Below are 19,762 nucleotides of genomic sequence, written 5' to 3'. Positions count from 1 at the left end.
CTACTGCCAATACTTGTGCTTGAAGAGGCTGTTCTGTCACCAAATACCACTGTCACAGGCTCCTGATAGGAAGAACCAGGAGGTGCCTGAATTCAGTTGGGCTTGGGGGACAAGAATGGTAGATACACAGGGTACTGTATCCCGGTCTAAGAGTGAGAGAACTATAAAATTGCACCCTGAGATAGGTAAAGGCCCAAAGCCCGACATCTGAGGCGGTGCACTCCGAGAAACCAGAAAGGAGCCAGAGATGCAGCTAGCCCTGCAAACGTGACACTAGTTATTTGATCAGTACACATAATTGCAAAATGTATTTATGTTCAGCACCTGCAATATCTGAACAAAATAGAAAACATGAAAGGCAAAGCCTTCCTTACTTTGCCACGTGTCACAACCTCAGTGGATGCGTGTCTTTTTTTATTTAAATGTACTTACGACAAAAAAAGTCCCTCACTGAAGTTCATGGGAATTGATAAAACAGATCAATTCCTCTTGTGAAGTACAGCAAAGTAATGTCTAAAATTCACTGGAACTAAGTTTGAGGAATCCAATATTCCATCACTGCAATCTAAGAACAAACCCTTGGGGACTGCCAACAATGACAAAGGCCTTATGTCCAACTAGCAGCCACACAAGAACTTCACTCTGATCATCAAACTACACCTTATAACAAGCACACATCAACAAGTATAACAGTTGTCCAATGCACTGGCACTGTCTATATATAAACATCTAACGTCATGTCAGCTCTACAGTATGCCTAGGAAGTGAAGTCAAAACTCCTCCTCCTGATCAGAAACACTAGTTAGATGGGATGCCATGTGACCAGAGAGCACAAGATAGGATCTCAGGATGGGGAGTAGTGATATGACATTGCACAGATGCAAGTCCTACACCCAGCACATAACTTATTTATATAGTTTACTTTGCTTTTGGGCTTATGTAAGGATACTGAGGACTGTAGGAGATCATCGAGGATTGGGGAGCCAAGGACCAGGAAGATGCCCTGCCTCTTGATGGCTGCAGTGAACAAGGGAGGGCACAAATTGCAGCAGCTATGGAAGATTTTTTTCCCCTTTTTTATTTTTGGGCAGTTCTAGGCTTGCATTAACTTTTCAGAGGGTGCAGATGGTTCATATTCAGGTTCACATTTAAAACATTAACTAGACAACATGCCAGTTTTTTTAGCCTCAAATTTCAAGCACCCTCTTAGGGTATTCAGACTTGAATCCAGATCACAGCCCTTGACAACATTATTAAAATGAACAACATCAGTATAAAATAATTCAAGCTATTTTGTAATTAGAGGGAAACAAAATAGCATCTGAAAACCATTTACTCAAGTTTTATAGAAGTGTACATAAGATAGAAGCCAATTACTCTCCTTCAGCCCCAAATTTAACCTCCTCCACACACCAATTGATTCCATCCCCTGGACCCAGACCTTATACACCAAGTTTCAGCTCTAATGAGTCTTTTGGCAGAGTTGCATTCCCCACCAAAATACTAATTTATTATAGACAGCAGCTTTTCTGGAATGGGACAGATCCTTCAGAATCTCACATCTGCTGCTTATAGTCTGAATACAGGCCTGCGAAATAAGCTTCAAATCAATTACCATCATAGCAGTACATGAGGCATTCCATGTAGCCAGCAGAATGAGGATGATCATTTTGGTCCCCAATATTAACAGTTAACGTGTTGGTCGAGCTCATAGGAGGCGTCCCGCTGTCAGTAATCAGAACTGGCAGGTAAAACACCTTGTGCACTTCTCTGTCAAAGGTATGCAATGCAGTAAGCAGTGCACTTCCGTTGCTGAAATCCTGCAAGTTAAAGTAAGACACGCTGCCAAAGTGGTTGAGTAAGTGAAAGGAAAAAGGTGCTCCATTAGCTGCCGTGTCTCTGTCTTTAGCATATAACAAAGTAGAGGTCTCATTCATTTGGACAATCTGTGGCGAAGGAGTGTTTTCCCAGATGATTGGGTTATACTGAGCCTCAAATTCTGGCCCATTGTCATTCACATCCTGCAGAGTCACAAGAACAGTGGCACTGCCAGTCAGCTGAGGCTGTCCCATATCAATGGCAATGACCACAAGGTGGTACTGTGTCACAGCCTCATGGTCCAGAAAACCTGCAACTATAAGCCTACCATCATCATCCACAGAGAACTGTCCACTTGGGTCAGACTTGTTTATCAGGTGATAAGAAAATCTTCCATTCAACCCAGAATCTAGATCAACAGCAGAAACCTGAACAACTTTAGTTCCGAGAGGTGCATCTTCAGCCAGAGCTGACACTTCATAGAATGGGGGATAAAACACAGGGGCATGGTCATTGGAATCCTCCACATACACAACACAGTGAGCGATGCTGAAGAAATCTAGGTCTTCAGCTTTCAGAGTCAGGTTAAACACCCTCTCATGGGGTTTCTCAAAGTCAAGCTGTTTCCGCAACCAAATAGCCCCACGTTTGTTGATTTTATCCGTCTCTATGGAGAATTTATGATCATCATCCCCATCAAGGATGCTGAATGTCACCACAGCATTTTCTCCTTCATCTTGATCTGTAGCAGATACCATTGTGATCTCAGTGTTGATACTTGCATTTTCAGAGACAAAAGCCATATACGTCTTCCGTGTAAAGACTGGAGCGTGGTCATTTATATCAGACACCAAAATGGTGGCGGTGCCTGTCCCGGTGAGTCCACCTCCATCCTTTCCTTCAATCACCAGCAGATACTTGTCTTCCTTCTCCCGATCCAAGGATCCAAGCACAGTACAGAGGGTGCCAGTAACTGGGTTGATTGAAAACAAGTTGAGGTTGATATCATTTTGGACATTTTGAATAATTCTATAGGTTAATACTGCATTCTTCCCAGCTTTGGAGTCATCGAGGTCTACTGCGGTCATTTCCATCACAGAGGTGTCTGCTGGGGAATCTTCAGGAACATGCCCCATGAAGCAGCCATCTGATATGCAAAGGAAAAGAGGTGGGTTGTCATTCACATCTCTGACTTCTATGATTACATCTGCAAAGCCAGTCAGTCCCTCTCCATTTTCATCTGTAGCAAGGACAAGAAAGCGCCATATGGATTGTGTCTCACGGTCTAGTTTTTTATTTGCATAGATCTCTCCTGTGTGCTCGTTGATGCAGAACTCACTATTGGCCCCATGTCCATGTAAAGAATAGCGAAGGGCACTCTGGTCAGCTTCTTGATCAGGGTCAGTTGCAGAAACCTAGAACAAACCACAGGAGGGGTGAGAGAAAGAACTGAAAATTCATTGTACTTCTATTGCAAGTGCAGAACTATGCGGGCCTACTAAAGAACATTGCCCCTATGTTTTAACAGTTAATAGTAAGCAACAGTTGGCTTGAATCATTTGGGTCTTTCTGCAAAGGTTGTAGATAGTCTGGATAAATAAGATGCTTATGTTTAGGGAGATTAATGCATTCTGTGTGCTAGTGAATTTGGGAAGAAGTGAAAAAATCTGCAGGAAAAGCTAGGAGGAAGCAGTACAGCAGATTAGTTGAAAAAGTATTTGCAAAGAGATCCAGTGGAAGTTGAAATAGAGGAGCAAATAGAAACTGGATAATAAGGGCAGACGGGGGGACAAAGAGGAGTGTTAAAAACTGGACAGAGTCTGGGTCTTGTCTTCCTTATATTCCTCAGATGGGGAAATCACCATCTATATCCTTGGCACTTCCATAATGTCTCCCCATCCACAGATCTCAAAGAACATTATAAATATTGATGAATGAAGCCTCAACACACCAGTAAAGTAGGTATGTATCCCCATTTTACAGATATGGAAATGAAGGCAGAGACAGGGTAAGTGATTTGCCCAAAGTCACAAAGGAAGCCTGTCACAGCTGACAAAAGAAAACTGATCTTCTGACGTTTAGTCCCAGACCTCAACTGCAAGTCTCTCTTCCCTTTCCACTTTTCTTACCATGGGTCAAGTAGGTTTGTTTACGTTTATACTAATCAGTGACTTTAGTCAGCGACTAAAAGTTTATCACACAGTTCCAACCAGCACACATTTTTGTTTAATCTGTTCTATAAAAAGAATGTGGATAGCTGAAAATCATGGAAGACAGAAGGACACCAGCATCCTACAGACTCCATGGGCCAGAGTTCATCCTCTTCTGATGAGATCTGGCTCTTAGTAACTGATGTAGCTATGCATGGTCAAGCTGAATAAAAATTTAACTTACCCTCAATAAATCCCACCATTCTGCTACATGTAAACCGATTTACCTTTAGAACCACAATAGGCAGATCTGTAAGTTCCTCCAAGACACTGTCATGGTACTCATTGTGAGTAAAAACTGGAGCTTCATCATTCTTATTGATTACATTGATGGTAATCAGTGTGTGATTCTCCCACTTCCCATCAGAGGCTACAAGCCGGAGCTCGTAACGCTGCTCTTGTTCATAGTCAAGACACTGAGTAATGAAGATAGTTCCCACTTCCGGTTCAACATCAAAAGCGCCTTTCGCATTTCCTGATGTAATCTGATACCTTAGTTTGGCATTTGCCCCTGTAAGAAACAGCAAATGTTTACTTACTGCTAGTATAGAATTCCATACTACACCCTACTTCTCAAAGCACTCAATAAAGCTTCAGCGGACATTTATTAATGAGATGCGTTGTTTGCCTTGGATGCAATAGGCCAAACTTTTCAAGAGACAGCACTTACATTATGCCTTAACAAAAAAAGTTACTGTAGTCAGAAACATGTGAGAGAGAAAGAGAGAAACAAATAACTGCAGAGTTCTGTGTTTGTAAGCAACGTTACATGTGCAAGTGTAGTTTGCAAGTAGAAGTTAGGCAACTCATTAGTACCATTTTGGCTATTAATTTTGCCCTATACATCTAATGTACATTCATTTGCTGATACTGAAAAGAATGTAGTGTTATTAAACACTAGACGCTATTTTTGTGTAATAGTTTTGTTTTGTTTATTAGTTTTTTTTTTTAAATAGTTCTTTTCCTGATGTTAACTCTGTTATTACTACACTCTCATTTTTATTTTTACCACGTGGTGGTGCCAAAAATCTCAAAACAAAAACAGCAAGGTTTCAAAAGAGCATTTGTTTTTTAAATATATTCCATCTATATGATCCTAGTTATTTTTTTTGCACTACTGCAAAATGTTTGGAACCATAGAAAAGTGATAAGTTATTGTTATTTGAAAAGGAAAAAAAAGAAGAAACATGACAAGATGCTAGATACACGGAAGATGTTTTGATTGTCTGAATCAAGTTCATTCCACTTTGCCTCTGTGCTAAGTCATTTTACACACAGAATATATAAGCTCTTAGTAGAGGGGGAAAACATTTTCAACCTTTTAATTTATTATCAAATGTTTTATCCATATATTACTAAAGTGACATAAGCAGAAAGCAGTGACATGGGAGTCAGGAAAAAAACCTCTGCTGTATTTCAGGTGTTTGAACCTGAAAGAGTTAGGCCCCAGTTGTAGCCACCTATCAAAGTGACTAGCAAGTTGGTTTCTGCAAATTCTCAACTCCAGCAGTGTGTCCCAAGTTTTCTCCTCGACCAACCAGACTAAGAGGGGCCTCTGGCACATCATCACTGAATAGAAAAACGGTGAGGATTTAAACTTTCTTTGATCAAAAATAAAAGGATCACTAGCATATTGTTATTCTACAAAGTGGAAACTTGAGCAGATTACTAAGAATTCTTGACACGTTTAAGCCAGAGAGATTCTTCTCCTCTCCAAATGATTGAAATCCTTTTAAAGTTTTTCCTTAATACAATCAGATTAAAACAGAAAATCATTAGCTCACAAGAGAGACCACTATTATGGTGGTACATTGCATTACTGAAAAGTGCTGAAAAAGAAAAATATAGGAGAAGTATGTTTACACACCTTCATCGTCATCATTTGCTGTTGCTGTCACAACAGCACATCCAACTTCTTTGTCCTCCTCTATACTGATTTCATACTCTGGGTGAGGGAACGCTGGAGCATTGTCATTTATGTCACTGACAAAAATCTTTACATATGCTGTATCTGAAAAGGAGACTTACAGTGAAAATTTAGATTACTTAGACCAGAGATACAAAGTTACTTGTGGGGTGGCCTAACCTATCCCTGAAGAAGAGCTCTGCATAACCTCGAAAGTTTGTCTCTCTCACCAACAGAAGTCAGTCCAATAAAAGATATTGCCTCACCCCCCCTTCCCTTTGTAACCTATCCCCAGACATTCCATGAAAAACCCCACTTCTACCAATGGCAGTGGAACTCTGTTTCTGATGTTTCTTACCTGGTCTATAAACCGTTACACTTACCTGTGTTGGGATGTCCATAAACACCAAGTCGAGCAGACTCTGAAGAGTCCTGAGACTGAACTTCAATCAGGTAAGATCCTCGCTTCTCTCTGTCAAAAGATGCTTTGGTGGAAATAAGTCCTGTCTCAGGGCCAATGGTGAAGAACCGGTAATCTTCACTAGGATCTTTCAATACTGAATACTGAACCTGAAGTTCAGAAATGTTATGTGAGTTTCCATGCATACCATTTCATGTGAGAGCTGTGTTCCCATCCCTCCATTGTCCTTTCAAATGGGCTGCAAAATATTATTTAAGAGGCTCTTATTTGAACAGAGTGTTCTTGAGGCCTTCGCTCAGTTTGAAAACAAAGTCAAAACACTTAAATAAAATATCCCCTTATGTTCCTGGTAACAATTAGGACAGGTCAAAAAATGTTCAAAAGTTGTTCCACAGGGAAATTGAGTTTAGATTAAACCAAATTTTTCAGAGAAACTTTGAAAACCAAAAACTTTTCAGCTGAAAATTTTCAGTTCTATGGTGAAAAATACATTTTTCACAGGAAAAAAAAAAGCAACAATACATTTTCCCACCAGCTCTACATACAATATTTGCTACACAGTTTTTCAGTGACTTCTTATGGCAGATTTACAAGTTAAAAAAAGTTACACGTTGAGAGTCAAAGTTCTCTCACAAGAGCTACCCTATGGATTTTGGGGAGAGGAGTAAGGAAAACAGGCAGAAAAAGGAGAGTCGCACTTCACAATGCTGCTTGCCTGTTTGTATTTGGTCACTACAACAGAGCTAAAGAACTACTCATGAATCAAACACGAACAGACGTTCAAAAACAAATTCTGCAGCCACCCTCACTATTAATATGGTGTGGGCAGTCCACCAAGAGCTCAAGTAGCAGCAAGCAGAACTTCATCATGTCAATGGATCAAGATAGGTCACTATGTGACATGATCTAGATAGAATCTTTCCAGTCTGAATCTTCTGTTTGAGATGGAGCAGACTGCATATATCCTACTTACCTATCTGTGGTACTTATATGGTCCCTATCACTGAAATATCTGACTGCCCCTTCATCTTTAATGTATTTATCCTCACAAGACCCCTGTGAGGTAGGGCAGTGCTATTATCATTACTATCAGAGGGGGAACTCAGACAGAGAGAGACTGTGACTTGCCCAAGGTCACACAGGAAACCAGTGGTTTAATAGACAACTGAACCTGGATCTCCCAAGTCCTAGGCTAGTGCCCTAACCACTGGACCATCCTTCCTCTCCTGTTTTACACAAATCAGAGGCAGCTCTTGGTTAAGTAAAATTTAGCCACCCCACTCAAAGAGGTGCCTATGGTTCATTATTGTGCCATCTGTTACTTGTCTTTTTTCACAGTTAAACAGCTTCAATACTATTTAACAGATTACTACTACAGGACAAAAAAGAGTATGTGGTAAGGCAAACCTCTCCATGTGGCCCAGAATCCAAGTCAGTTGCTAAAACCTGGGCAACAGATGTGCCAACAGCTGCTTCTTCAGGTACAGACGCCTTGTAGGTAGAAGAGGTGAAGAATGGAATATTATCATTGACATCTGCAGAGAGATGAGTTAAGACCATAATAAGAGGAGGTTAGAATCTTGAAACTACACCTTTAAAAAAAATTAGCAGACCAATTTGAAAAACTATCCGAGTTCCTGCTAAGGTGCAATCCTGTTTTCTGCCTTCCCATTCTCAAGGCAGATGGCAGAAGCTCTTAACTAGAGTGATTGCGAGGTTTCTGGTAGATGTGATTTCAGGTATGATGTGAGACACTGATTAACCTAATAACCTATTAACTCACTGATACCAGGAGCTGGTTATTCTTTGGCCCTGGTCTTGGCAAAGACACACCTACTGAATATCATTCAAGATTATCTATTGAAGCCAATGGGATATTCACAGTGCCTAAATTTAAGATGGGACTAAAGTCTGATAACAGACCTCCACCAAAATAAACTGGTTTTTACTTCACCTCTTTTGTTATTTTGATGGAAGTTTGTGTACAAGCCTGGCCTTGTATCTGCAGGATCAGAGCCTTTGGGACCACACCAGTGTCAGCAACTGCAGTTATGAAGTGTCATTAGTTTAAACTTGAAATCTAGTCGTTTTCAAAATCTGAGTTAAAAGTAACTTCAGATGCGGAATCCCCTGCCAATTTTTGCAGTTTTACAACCACTATTTTTTCTATTTTAAAAAACTTCTTTCCCCTGTTGCTGTGTGAAAGGCCAAAAAACAGGAGCTGACTAAAGTCAATCAATGAAATTGAAGCTACAGCAAGTGCTGTAAAATGCAAAAAGCAAATAAATTAAAAACAGGCAAAAATATTCTGCTAAATATGTTATATTTTAGATGTTACTTGTAACAATAGTAAGTAAAATAGAGAAATGCAATTTTAAACATCTCTCTATGAATGAGGCTGACAAATTTTTAGAGCCTGATCTTGCAAACACACACATTTAGTTTGACTATCATGAGAGGTCCCACTGATTTCAACATGTGCAAATGTTTGTAGGATCAGGAACTTAGATTGCTACTGTGTCTGTTGTTACTACAGGCTTGCTTTATTATTCAGTTTTCCTGTGTTCCTAATTTTCTGTAAAATTCTCCATTATGTCAGACTATTTTTCACGTGTTATTTCAACAAACATGATCAATGTTCTTTCACAGTTTTAGTAAATACATTCACTGACTAATGAGCTGAGAGAGTGGGGAATAAAAATACCTCTCTCTCTCTCTCTGTGTATATATATATATATATATATATATATATATATATATATATATATATAATGTGCATGTATTTTTTTTTGCATATGCATAAATAAAAAGTGACTTTTATTTTACAAGTTGAGGCCTTCTGGTAGCTAATGCCCACTTAAAAGTGGTTTAACTTGCATTCCCTCTCCCCACCCCAAAAAGAGTCATTTGTACAAAATTTTAAGTTACTGGAAAATAATTTTTGTTCCTGGCCAAAATGAAATTGCCACTAAACTGAGCTACAACACTATTAATAGGACTATGGAACAATGTTACTAATGAATATTGATTTTTGGTAGTTAGATTGCGATCTCTTTGGATCAGAGAACATCTTCATTTCAAGAGGTGTTCTCTGCTCCAAAGAGATGTGTGTGTGTACAGTGCCTAGCACAATAGGGCCCTGATCCTGACTGTAGGTACTACCCATTACACAAATAGCTGCTTTTGTATAGGTGCATTATGGAAGAACTCCCTGCTGAACATGCTTTTCACTATGCAATTACAAAAGTAGTGAAATCAGCAAAGATGAATATTTTTGTATCTTTTTCTTAAGCAGAGAAATAAGATACATAAACTCACATTAAGGTTACTATTTTAAGACCTGAAACATTCAACAAATACAGAGGTAAAAGTTTTCATTCATTCTGCTCTTAACCCACTGTAAATCAGGGAGAGCTAGATTTACACCAGTATAAATCTATAAATCTGTGGTTAGTGACCTTAGAAACAGGCCTAGAGAATTTTTAAATTATCCTTATGCTGTTAGCTTCACCTTAATATATCATTGGGTAGGAGTTTCGAGATCACTCAGCAGTGGTCTCAGGCTTGCCCTGGAGTCAGTGGAAAACTGAATTTTGACTTCAATGGGAGCAGAGTTAGGCCAACACCCAGGACTTTAGAAAATCTCATCCACTATGTAAAATTTTAGTGAATCAGTGACACCATGAGAACATTTGGCTTTGCATTTCCTAACACTTGATTCTCTACAATTGTAACCTTAAACACAAAATTCTAAATTGTTTGTATTTAATATGAACTAATGAGGGACAAATAAGTACAGTAACACATTTAACTTTAATAATTTGTGAAATTATATACTAGGGCCTCTTTTCCCTAAAAATGTAAATGTGTTTTTTTCAAATGGACAGTTAACAATTACTAAGTATGCATTTTAGCTGTCCTGTTCAAAGAGTCAATTGTTTCAGTACTTCCCAAATATCCCTAATATATTTCCAATAATACACTCTTCTCTCACTAGAGTCGGGACACTTCTTACTGGGCTACTTTTGGCATTAGAAGGATTCCTTTGTTATTACACCGCACCGCACTGTATTACTACTGCGCAGATATTTCTATATTAAGTGTATTTTTTAAATGCCATATCCCACTTGTTAAATCCCACTTTGGGGTTTCTTTAGGTGAAAAGGTTACCTCTACTAATGCACAAAGTCTGCTTTTTACAATATAAAAAACTCTTAAAGGAATTCTAACGCTCCTAAGTCCAGGCTTCATTCCATATTTTCTAGTACAGATATTTTAGAAATACTGTGAGTGCCAGTCTAAAATTAGCTGTTCTAGTTACAGTAGTTCAGTAGTACTTACCTGTTATATTAATACAGACAGTGGTGAATGAAGCCAAAGGAATCATTGCTACATTTTGTGCCCTGACTCTCAAAGTGAAAAACTTAGTTGTCTCAAAGTCAAGTGCTTCTGAGACTAGCAGAGAAGCAGATCCATCCATTCTGTTTGACTTCAGGTAGAAACGAACAGGCATGTTAGTCTGTGGAATTTGACCCGCCTCCAAGTTATATGTAACCCTGGGATCACCAAGAGAGGATTTGGCTTTGATAGTCTGAAGAGAAAAAAAAACAAAAACCCAAAACACTGTATTCGTTTATGAAGTGCATGATTCTAAGCTTTAAGATGTCAGTTTGCATGCATAACCAGACAGACTGTTTGCCTTCATTCTGGAGATTTCTGTCTAATTTTTTACACTGTTTTTACTGTGTTTCCAAGTTTTAACCAATATTAAATTTCCTTGCTCTGTAAATATGGCAAAGAATAAGAATATCATCTTCACGTAAAGGAAGCTTTTTCCTCGAAAACAGCCAAAGGAGAATTACTAAGGGGAACTCATTCTTCAGCAAGCTGTGCATGAGCCTGACTGGATAAAACAAACTGTTTCCAAGTGCTTGGATCTTATGCATGGGAGATGAAGAGGAACTGCAGGAATCAATTAGCAATTGAAAGAACTTTGAATTTTGAAAAAAAATTGCTTGACTAAGAAAAATATATCATTTTTAATCTCAAAAGTTCACAGATTTTAAACATCAACATATAATACACATTTCATTCACTGCTGAAATACAGTAGAGCTACTCCAATACTACAACAGTAGTTATGGACAGCACTGAAAACTGCAGGGAGAACTCATTTAGGTGGAACGGAATCACTCAAGCTGGAATTTGGTCAGAACACTGGAATTAACATCTCAACTCTTGTAAAAAATGCTCTAGGATTTTTAATGTGGGCAGAGCCTTGGTTTTGCAACTCATCCAAAAGATGCTCCTTCCAGGAGCACCCCATACTGGGGCACTGGTTTAACAAAATAAACAGAGAGGAGTGCTGCTTTCTGAGTCACCAACATCTGCTTCAGCTTCTGGGATTTCTTTGGAGATATCCCATGTAAAACTAAAAGCGGATAGCTTGTGAAATCTGACAGGATCAAAGCAGAAGATGGTAAGGCACGTATAGCCTTCTACATACACACAGGAAAGAAGGAAGGAAGGAAGGAAGGGGGGGACTATTACAGAAAGAAAAGAAGGTTCTCTTATAGCATACCACTATCTTGGTGTCACGAATGGTGTTCTCCGGGATTGTAACCCAGTACCTGCTCTGTTCCCAATGGGGTGGCTCACTGAGTACATTAGTGATAGTTACAGTTAACTCCACAGTTCTGCTTCTGTTGCCTCCATCTGTTGCTACAATATACCGGCTGATTCGAGTTGTCTACAAGTAGTTGAACAAAAAGTTTAAGGAAAAGTAAAATCTGATTGGTACAAATCAACCAACTGAGATTAATTCTCTACAACATATTTCATGGGAAGAAAGCTGCTTTACGTTTTGAATTATAAGAGTCCTGTTACCTGGGAGATCAGATGGTTCACATACACCCAGCCAGTGCTGGGGTTGATTTGGAAGTATTCTGGCTGTTGCTGCAACATGGAATATACAATGGCAGCATTCACACCTTGGTCATCATCATGAGCTGCAGCACGGAGGAAACTTGTGCCCACTGGGGTGTCCTCACGGAGGAAGTCTTTGAAAAAAAGTTGAGAAGTTTATTCTGAGCAGGCCTCATTCTAATTTACAATGGCAACGTTACTGAATATGGCAATTCTAGAAATGAAGGGGGACACTTAGGATTCTCAGCTACAGGTCAGTGCCAAAATCACAGAACAGTGTGACCATATTTCCAGTTTACAGATCATTACTGCACAATCACATTGCATCTGAGTTGTGAAACAGCCTAAAAGACCTGGCTATATTTGTATGTAAACAGGGTTAGCCCCTCCTTTATCCAAAGTAAACCAGTATTCCAGAGAAGTTAGTTTCACATTAAACAAGAATTGCCACCACTTTGTAAGTCAACATAATATGAAAAATATCAAAGCGGTGGGCAGGGAGGAGAGGGGGAAATTTGGTCAAGCTAAAATAAATGTTGTTTTGATTATACAGCTTTTAAATTATTGCAACATAATACAGTAGGAAAAAAGAGAAAACTTATATTTTTATGTACTGTTATGAAAGCTGTTAAATGAAGCAAATTTGTTGCTCCCTACTCTCATCTAAGTCACGTCTCTTTGCCCACCAAAAAGTTTGACTGCCAAAGAATAAATGGTCTAGTCATGCTGTTCTTGCAAGTAGAACTAGGTCCGGAGATGGTTCCCAGGAAATACTGCAAGAGATTCTCAATTGTCCTACATTAGATTTTATGTTCTGAGAATAGTATCCTGTCAAAATACATTGTAGCAAAATGTTCAAACGTGAATTAGTAAAGGTATTGCGTATCATATGTTCCTGTTTGCCATAAGCACTTTTATAAGCACAATTACTAGGATGTCACTGTTCTATATAGTTAAACATTTGAGTAGATATAGCCTTTCCTTCCAGACATGTATGGATAATCAATAGGGATGAATTGTTTAAAGAAAGGGATTTGAATAAGACCCTAGCATATGAGAATAGAGTACCAGTAGTTACCAGTAACATTAGAAACCCATGACTAATTACATTTTATTTGGTTATAAATAGGAGACAGCATTTTTAATTCCATGACGTAAAAACATTGATTGCTTATGGACAGATGCTAGAACACCACTATCAAAGCAGCCCCAGGGCTGAGGTAGGAAAAATGTTTCCCAGTCCTGAAGAAGTGCTTTTCACTAGTTGGCTCTCTACACGAGGAAGAGAGCAGGAAGCTTCTCAATCACCGAGAAACATCAACATTATATTGAACTCAAAATTCAGCTTCAGTTTTAGTGCTCATGAAAAACAGATACTGGATGAACAGCATGAATGAACAGCATGGTTGAAGGTTGAGGTTGATGGTTGAGTCAGGTTCACCTTCAAACACATTTCTCGCCTCGGTCAAGACTTCCCTGTTCTGTCCTACAATACTGTTAGATCAGTGTTTATGAATGATGGGACAGAAGTTCTATCATTCCTATCAAACTGAGTGGTGGTGATGGTGGTACCACGCTTGCAAAGTCCACTCAGACAGGAACATAGAAACTGCTATACCAGACCGAAACAGTGGACCACACAGACGAGCATCAAGTCTCTACCCTAGGAATTATTTTGGGGAAGGTGCATGGCCTACTATGTTATACAGCTGGTCAGACTAGATGATTCTAAAACCAGAAGGCACCACTGTAATCTCTGAATCGGACAGTGGCCAGTACAGATGATCCAGTGAAAGGTGTAAGAAACTCTGAAGTGGACAGCTATGGAATAGCCTAACTTTCCTCCTAACCGACTCTGAGGCTGGTTGAGGCTGCGAAGCATGAAGGTTTATATCCGTTCCAGAACTCTGTTTCTTTTTCCCCTTGTTGAGATATGTTCACATTAGCCTCCAGTCCTTTTTTGAATCCTGCTAAAATCTTGGCCTCAGTGATATCCTTGTGGCAATGATTTTCACAGGTTTAAAAAAAAAAAAAAAACTAACAAAAGATTTCCTTTGTATCAGATTTTTAATTTACTGCCTTTCAGTTTCATGGAATGTCCCCTTGTTTTTGTATTATGAGAAAGAATGAATTGCAGTGTCTCATCTATCCTCTATATCCCGTTCATTGTTTTGTAAGTCATTATTGTGTCTCCTCTTATTTGGCTCCTGTTGAAACAGAACAGCCTTAAGTTTTTTCACTCTCTCTTCATGCATAAGTTCAGCCATACTTTTAATAATTCAGTGCCCATTTGAAATTCCACCATAGTCTTTTCCCACTTCCTTTATATCTTTTTTGAGATAGGGATACCAGAACTGAACATTGTATTCTAGGTGAAGGTGTACTATTCATTTAAATGATGACATTAAACCATGTTCATCATTTTCTATCTCATTCCTTATCCAACTTAATTTTTTTTTCCAACTGCTGCAGTACAATAAATAGGGGCCTATTTAGAGTTGTCCAAAATACCCACATCTCCTAGCTTCCTTTAAAACCAGATTCATACTCATTTCTGCAATATAAGAGCATTATACCATTAAACCTAAACATGTTCATGTTTCATATAAACATGCTCTTTATATGAGATTATATGAGTGACCTTTAAGTAAACTTAACATTCTGTGTGGAGTTTGGATGAAACCCAAGTTAACAAACATATATTACTCTTAGTCCTATACATGGTTCAATTTCTCATTATAGAAAGAGTGAACAAAACTAACACACACGTCTGTGCTTTTTTAAGTTTCTCAATTACATTTTGTAATATGTCCAGGGTACTTAAATGACTATTTCTGTAGCCACAAACGTTTTTTCTTGGACTGACTTGGCTCCCCTTTTAGCTTGTGCACAGCTGAGATGTTGAAGTTATTTGCAGGGACCAGGGGAACAGTTATACAGCAATCTGACAATTTTGTGAAGACAAGCAATGGGAGTTACCTTAACTTAAGTTAACGGATTCCTGCATATAAAAATGTAAAACTGTTGCCAGTCAAATACATAGGAAATTTAAAATTTCTCTCTATGCAGAGCTTTCAAAATTGAAGCTAAATATGTTATAGTAAATTAGATCCATACATTCTTATTCCAATTTAAATAAACAAAGATTTCTTGGGAAACTGGACAGCTCAATGGAGTGGTAATGAAGAATATTTCACTAGTAGGTAATCAGTTTGAATCCAGACCAAGACAGTAGTGACCAAGAGAGGCTGTTATCCAGTGAGTTTGGTGGCCCATGCGAGTTAACAGATGTCTGCATCACAAAAAACATTCTTCCACTATGTTACTGCTATAGGCAAGTACCTTCCAAGTCACAAAGGAAACATTTGTAGGGAAATATAGGAAGTTTACAGTGCAGCTGTCTGTCTTCAGGGATCATACTGGTGACCAATCAGGTAACTTTCACATGTACCAAATTCACTACTGCTATGAGCAGGTTATTCATAATGGTTCAGTCTGGGGTTTCTGGCACTTTCCTTCAGAGATCTGGTGCTGGCCACGGTCACACGCAGAGCACAGGATTAGATTGATCATTAAATCTTATCCAGTATGGAAGTTCCTGTGCTCCTCTTTTGAAATAACGTACCCTCTTGAGTTTGGCTAGAATTGGGATTTAATAAAACCTCAAATGTAGTTGTATTTTAATTGCTTGCACTCACATCTAATTCAAGCCACGTGTGACAATTTTGACAGCCTCTGAATCCCTATTCCTCACATTAGAACAAGCACAGAAACCACGACAACTGGCTGTCTATATTCCAAAGGTTTTAGTATTGCAAGTCAAGATCAGGGTGCACAAGCAGGTCTGAAAAGTTTGTATTGCACACGTCTGCATCATGCCTAGCTCAAAGTAGGGACTTCAAAAAATAAAACACACTGCTTTTCCTAAAAAGCATATTTTAATGAAGTGCTGCTTAAAAACCTGTCTTTACTAGGTACTAACAAGGCTACACATTTTTTAAAAAGTGTTAAATGATTGTGCCCTACTGTTTGTCACAGCTAGCTAACAGGTGTTAAAATATAATTAGCCCTGTCCACAGTATGGTTTTAAAATGGGTTTAACACCTTCAGACAAACAAAATCACCTTTTATTCTACCCTATACAAGGCCTTTCATGAGCACCAACAATTTCCACAAAGTTTGTTTTCACGCCGAAGTGGTGTCTAGACAGATTATAGGCTCTTTGGATTATCACCTTCCCTATTACTGTGGGGTAAAAGGAGTCCCAGAAATAAGGTTCTGGTCTAGGAGAGAGGAAAAAAACATCGACTCATTCTGCCAACCTATCTTGCTGTCCCCTCTATACTCCCAGGGGAATTCTGCAGCACTGTGCAGAATTCATGTCTCATGCAGATTTCTTAGCTTCCCCACAGAAAATGACAGGGAGCAAAGGGAAGCTGCAAGAGCAGTCAAGCGCCCCTTCCCAGCAGTGTGGGTATGTCGTTTCCGGCCTGGAGCAGCTAGCAAAGAGGTAAATCACCGTGGAGGTGGGAACACACATGGGTGTAGTTTGTAGTGGGGTGGGAGGGCGTTGCCCACCCAAACAGAGGCAAGGCTTGGGGGGAGGGGGAACACGCATAGTCATGTGCCACTGTCTCCCCTCCCATTTTATGTGAGCACAGTTCTGCCCGCGTGAAGGGTGCTGCTTGGCTAGCTGACACTACAGTTGGACACCACCTCCTGGGTCCTAGCACCGGATGTACTCCCCCTTCTGTGTGTTTTCTGTTCAAGGGTGAATGCTCCTGCTGGGGCAGGGCAAGGGGGTGGGGTGAGGTGGGGGAATTGGGATGGGAGGAAGAGGCAGTGGAGAAGGAGGAGGATGGGATCAGGAAGGGGAAGGGGAATGTGGGAGTGAGGGAGGAGGATAGGGGCAGGGGGCAGTAGAGAGAGAAAGGGGAATCGGGTGGGACTAGGAGTCCAGCATGCGACATCCCCTTGGTGGCAGCAGCAGCTGGGGCTCCTCCATTAAGCAGGCCCATCAAAGCCCCACCCCGACAAGCCCCTCCTCCTGGACCTGGTCCACCCCACCAAGCCTCTTGCACCCAGACCCCTACTTCACCAAGCTCCAACCAGAGGCACCCAGATTTCCACCCCACCAAGCCCCACTCCTACACCACCTGGACCCCACTGCTGAGCCTCAACTACCTTTGCCTGGACCGCCCTACAGAGTCCCATTGCTCCTGCACCCAGAACCACCCCAACAAAACCCTGTGTATCCAGATCCCCCACTGAACTGCTTGCACCCAGACTGCCCCACACAGAACCCTCTCACCCCACACCTGGATCCTCCCCCCCACTAAGTTCCTCCACACTTGGATCCTGCCGGGCTGAACCTGCCTGCCCACACCTGGTGCTTGGCACAGAGGGGCAGGGCCCTGGGGTGTTTCTGGGGTTGGCCTGGCCCTTGTGCTGTGTCAGGTGCTCATCACCAAGTTCCTGTCTCAGTGGGGGGAAGGGGCTACAGGGTGATTTCCCACCTCCATGCAGCCAATGGCCTGTGCTCCCCACTGCCATGCTGGAGCCTCCACATTTATTTATTGACAAATAAAATTTGAAGAATTTTGCAGTACTTTAAAGTATTGTGCTCAGAATTTTTTTTTGGCACAGAATTCCCTCAGAAGAACCTATATTTGAATGCGGTCCTTCCGAAAAACATACAACAGTCAGATTTCTACTGAGTAGAATAGATACCAAGAGGTACACACAGCAAGGCAGAATTTAACTATCCCCTGGAAAGATTAAGAGTGTCACCTCTGTTGCGCCTGGGAACACAAGTCAGCTTGAACCATGTAGCATTGTTCCAGTCAATTCGAATCACATCGTGAATAAGGCTACCCAAAAACTGATCACTTTTAAGTGGGATGCAGTCACCAGCATGAAGAGTTATTTTCACAGATTGAGTTCCTTTTGAAATACTGCTATCCGTCAACCGCATTCACTCTCCTATGTGCAGTGTAACATCGGGACTGAGGGTGCATGCTTAAAATCACTCACACTGGTAGCGACTGTTCTCAAACTTGGGATCATTGTCATTGACATCAGCAATGAAGACAGTGATTTGACAAACACCGATCAGTGGCTCCTGAGCTTGGTCTGTAGCTGTCACAGACAGAGTATACGCTCTCTGCATCTCTCGATCAAAGCTCTGCGTAGTAGTGATGATTCCTAGGAACAGAAACACCTCGTGTGTGTTACACATACAATGCCATGACTGAGCCAGCAAAACCATACCAGGCATCACTCACACAATAGGAAGTAGAAACTGGACACACCAGGTCCACATTGCTCAGTTTACTTGCACCACAACCTTGCAAGGTGTTGGTGAACCATGACTAACTTAAGGCTCCCTGTTTCTGCCACTCCTTGCAGTCATCTACTTGCGCTTACTCTGCCACTTGCAGTTGAAAGCCAGCACCTTTCAGTGTGGTTGCCTTGATAGAGACCTTCAGGCTAGATACACCCACTCCCTCTCCCCACCCAGAAAAGATGTTTCCCTTGTTTCCAAGAAACGTCCATGGAGGTTACACCAATGACAACTTAAGTCAGAGTGTTTCACAGACAGCTAAGTGAAAAATCAATGAACAGCAAATGTAACTGGTATAACTAAAATCGTCTTTAGTTTAAGATCTATGTAACAGCCTCATGAAATAGGTTAAAATAGAATAAAATATTGTAGTTATGGTTAAGTTCGGCAAAGATACACCTCCATCCTAGAACGCAGGTCTCTCTCTCTGCTGACCGATTCTCTCTGTCGGCATCTCAGTGTGTTAGTTAAGCTGTCCCTCTGCCCTTCCCCACCACAGGCTTTGGTCTTTCTATTATATTGTTGGGTCACTGATATTTAGGTGTGAACATCCTGAATTACCATTCTAGAGTGAGGGCATCTTTTGTATTTATATAGGGACAATATTTCTCTAGTTCAACACTCCTGGCAGTGTTTACTACCATCTCCTTCTGGCGCACTACCCACTGTATTTATAGTATTTTAAAACTGCATTCTGGACTTCCAATCCACATTTGTAAGACATTAACCAGTTCAAAGTGTTGTTAGTTTGCATCAAAGTGGTGAATATACACTCAAGTAGAACTGTAGACCCATGCTTTCTCCTCTGCCAAGTACAGTATATTTCTATAGTTAGATTTGTCCCATGGTGAAGTTAATGTTTCAGAATAGTTTTACACACAGATACTAAATTGGGGTTTCTGTTTTTCCTTGCTGACTTGTCAGTTAAATCAGGGTAGGCTTACTCACATATTCTAGATTCTTTTACTATTTACTACATCAAATATGATTTGTTTTGGATGTTAAAAGATTAGTCAAAGATTTACCAGATTTTTCATCATGCCTATAGCATTGATCAATTTTTAGAGTATGATTTCTAAATAATTTTAGTATTTTATAGGATTCTGCTGTGCTCAGTTTCCTCAGTATTCACTTCAGACT

At 40.2% G+C, this 19,762-nt stretch overlaps 1 protein-coding gene across 1 annotated transcript in view; it reads right to left on the bottom strand.

The window, feature by feature from the left end:
- The window catches only part of LOC137145794 (neural-cadherin-like), a 76,034-nt gene that overhangs the window by 22,493 nt on the left and 33,779 nt on the right, over nucleotides 1–19,762 (bottom strand). The window contains exons 11-19 of the mRNA XM_067536717.1: nucleotides 18,313–18,483; nucleotides 12,241–12,413; nucleotides 11,936–12,103; nucleotides 10,697–10,946; nucleotides 7,763–7,890; nucleotides 6,318–6,504; nucleotides 5,896–6,039; nucleotides 4,256–4,539; nucleotides 1,616–3,233 (exon numbers count right to left, since the gene is read on the bottom strand). Of these exons, the coding sequence (XP_067392818.1) occupies nucleotides 1,616–3,233; nucleotides 4,256–4,539; nucleotides 5,896–6,039; nucleotides 6,318–6,504; nucleotides 7,763–7,890; nucleotides 10,697–10,946; nucleotides 11,936–12,103; nucleotides 12,241–12,413; nucleotides 18,313–18,483 (3,123 nt within the window). The remainder of the gene's footprint in view (nucleotides 1–1,615; nucleotides 3,234–4,255; nucleotides 4,540–5,895; nucleotides 6,040–6,317; nucleotides 6,505–7,762; nucleotides 7,891–10,696; nucleotides 10,947–11,935; nucleotides 12,104–12,240; nucleotides 12,414–18,312; nucleotides 18,484–19,762) is intronic.

Source organism: Emydura macquarii, unplaced genomic scaffold, assembly GCF_026122565.2.
Source record: "Emydura macquarii macquarii isolate MOO-44397 ecotype Brisbane River unplaced genomic scaffold, CSIRO-AGI_Emac_v2 contig_383, whole genome shotgun sequence".
Lineage (NCBI taxonomy): Eukaryota > Metazoa > Chordata > Testudines > Chelidae > Emydura > Emydura macquarii.
This window is presented reverse-complemented; position numbering and strand designations above follow the sequence as displayed.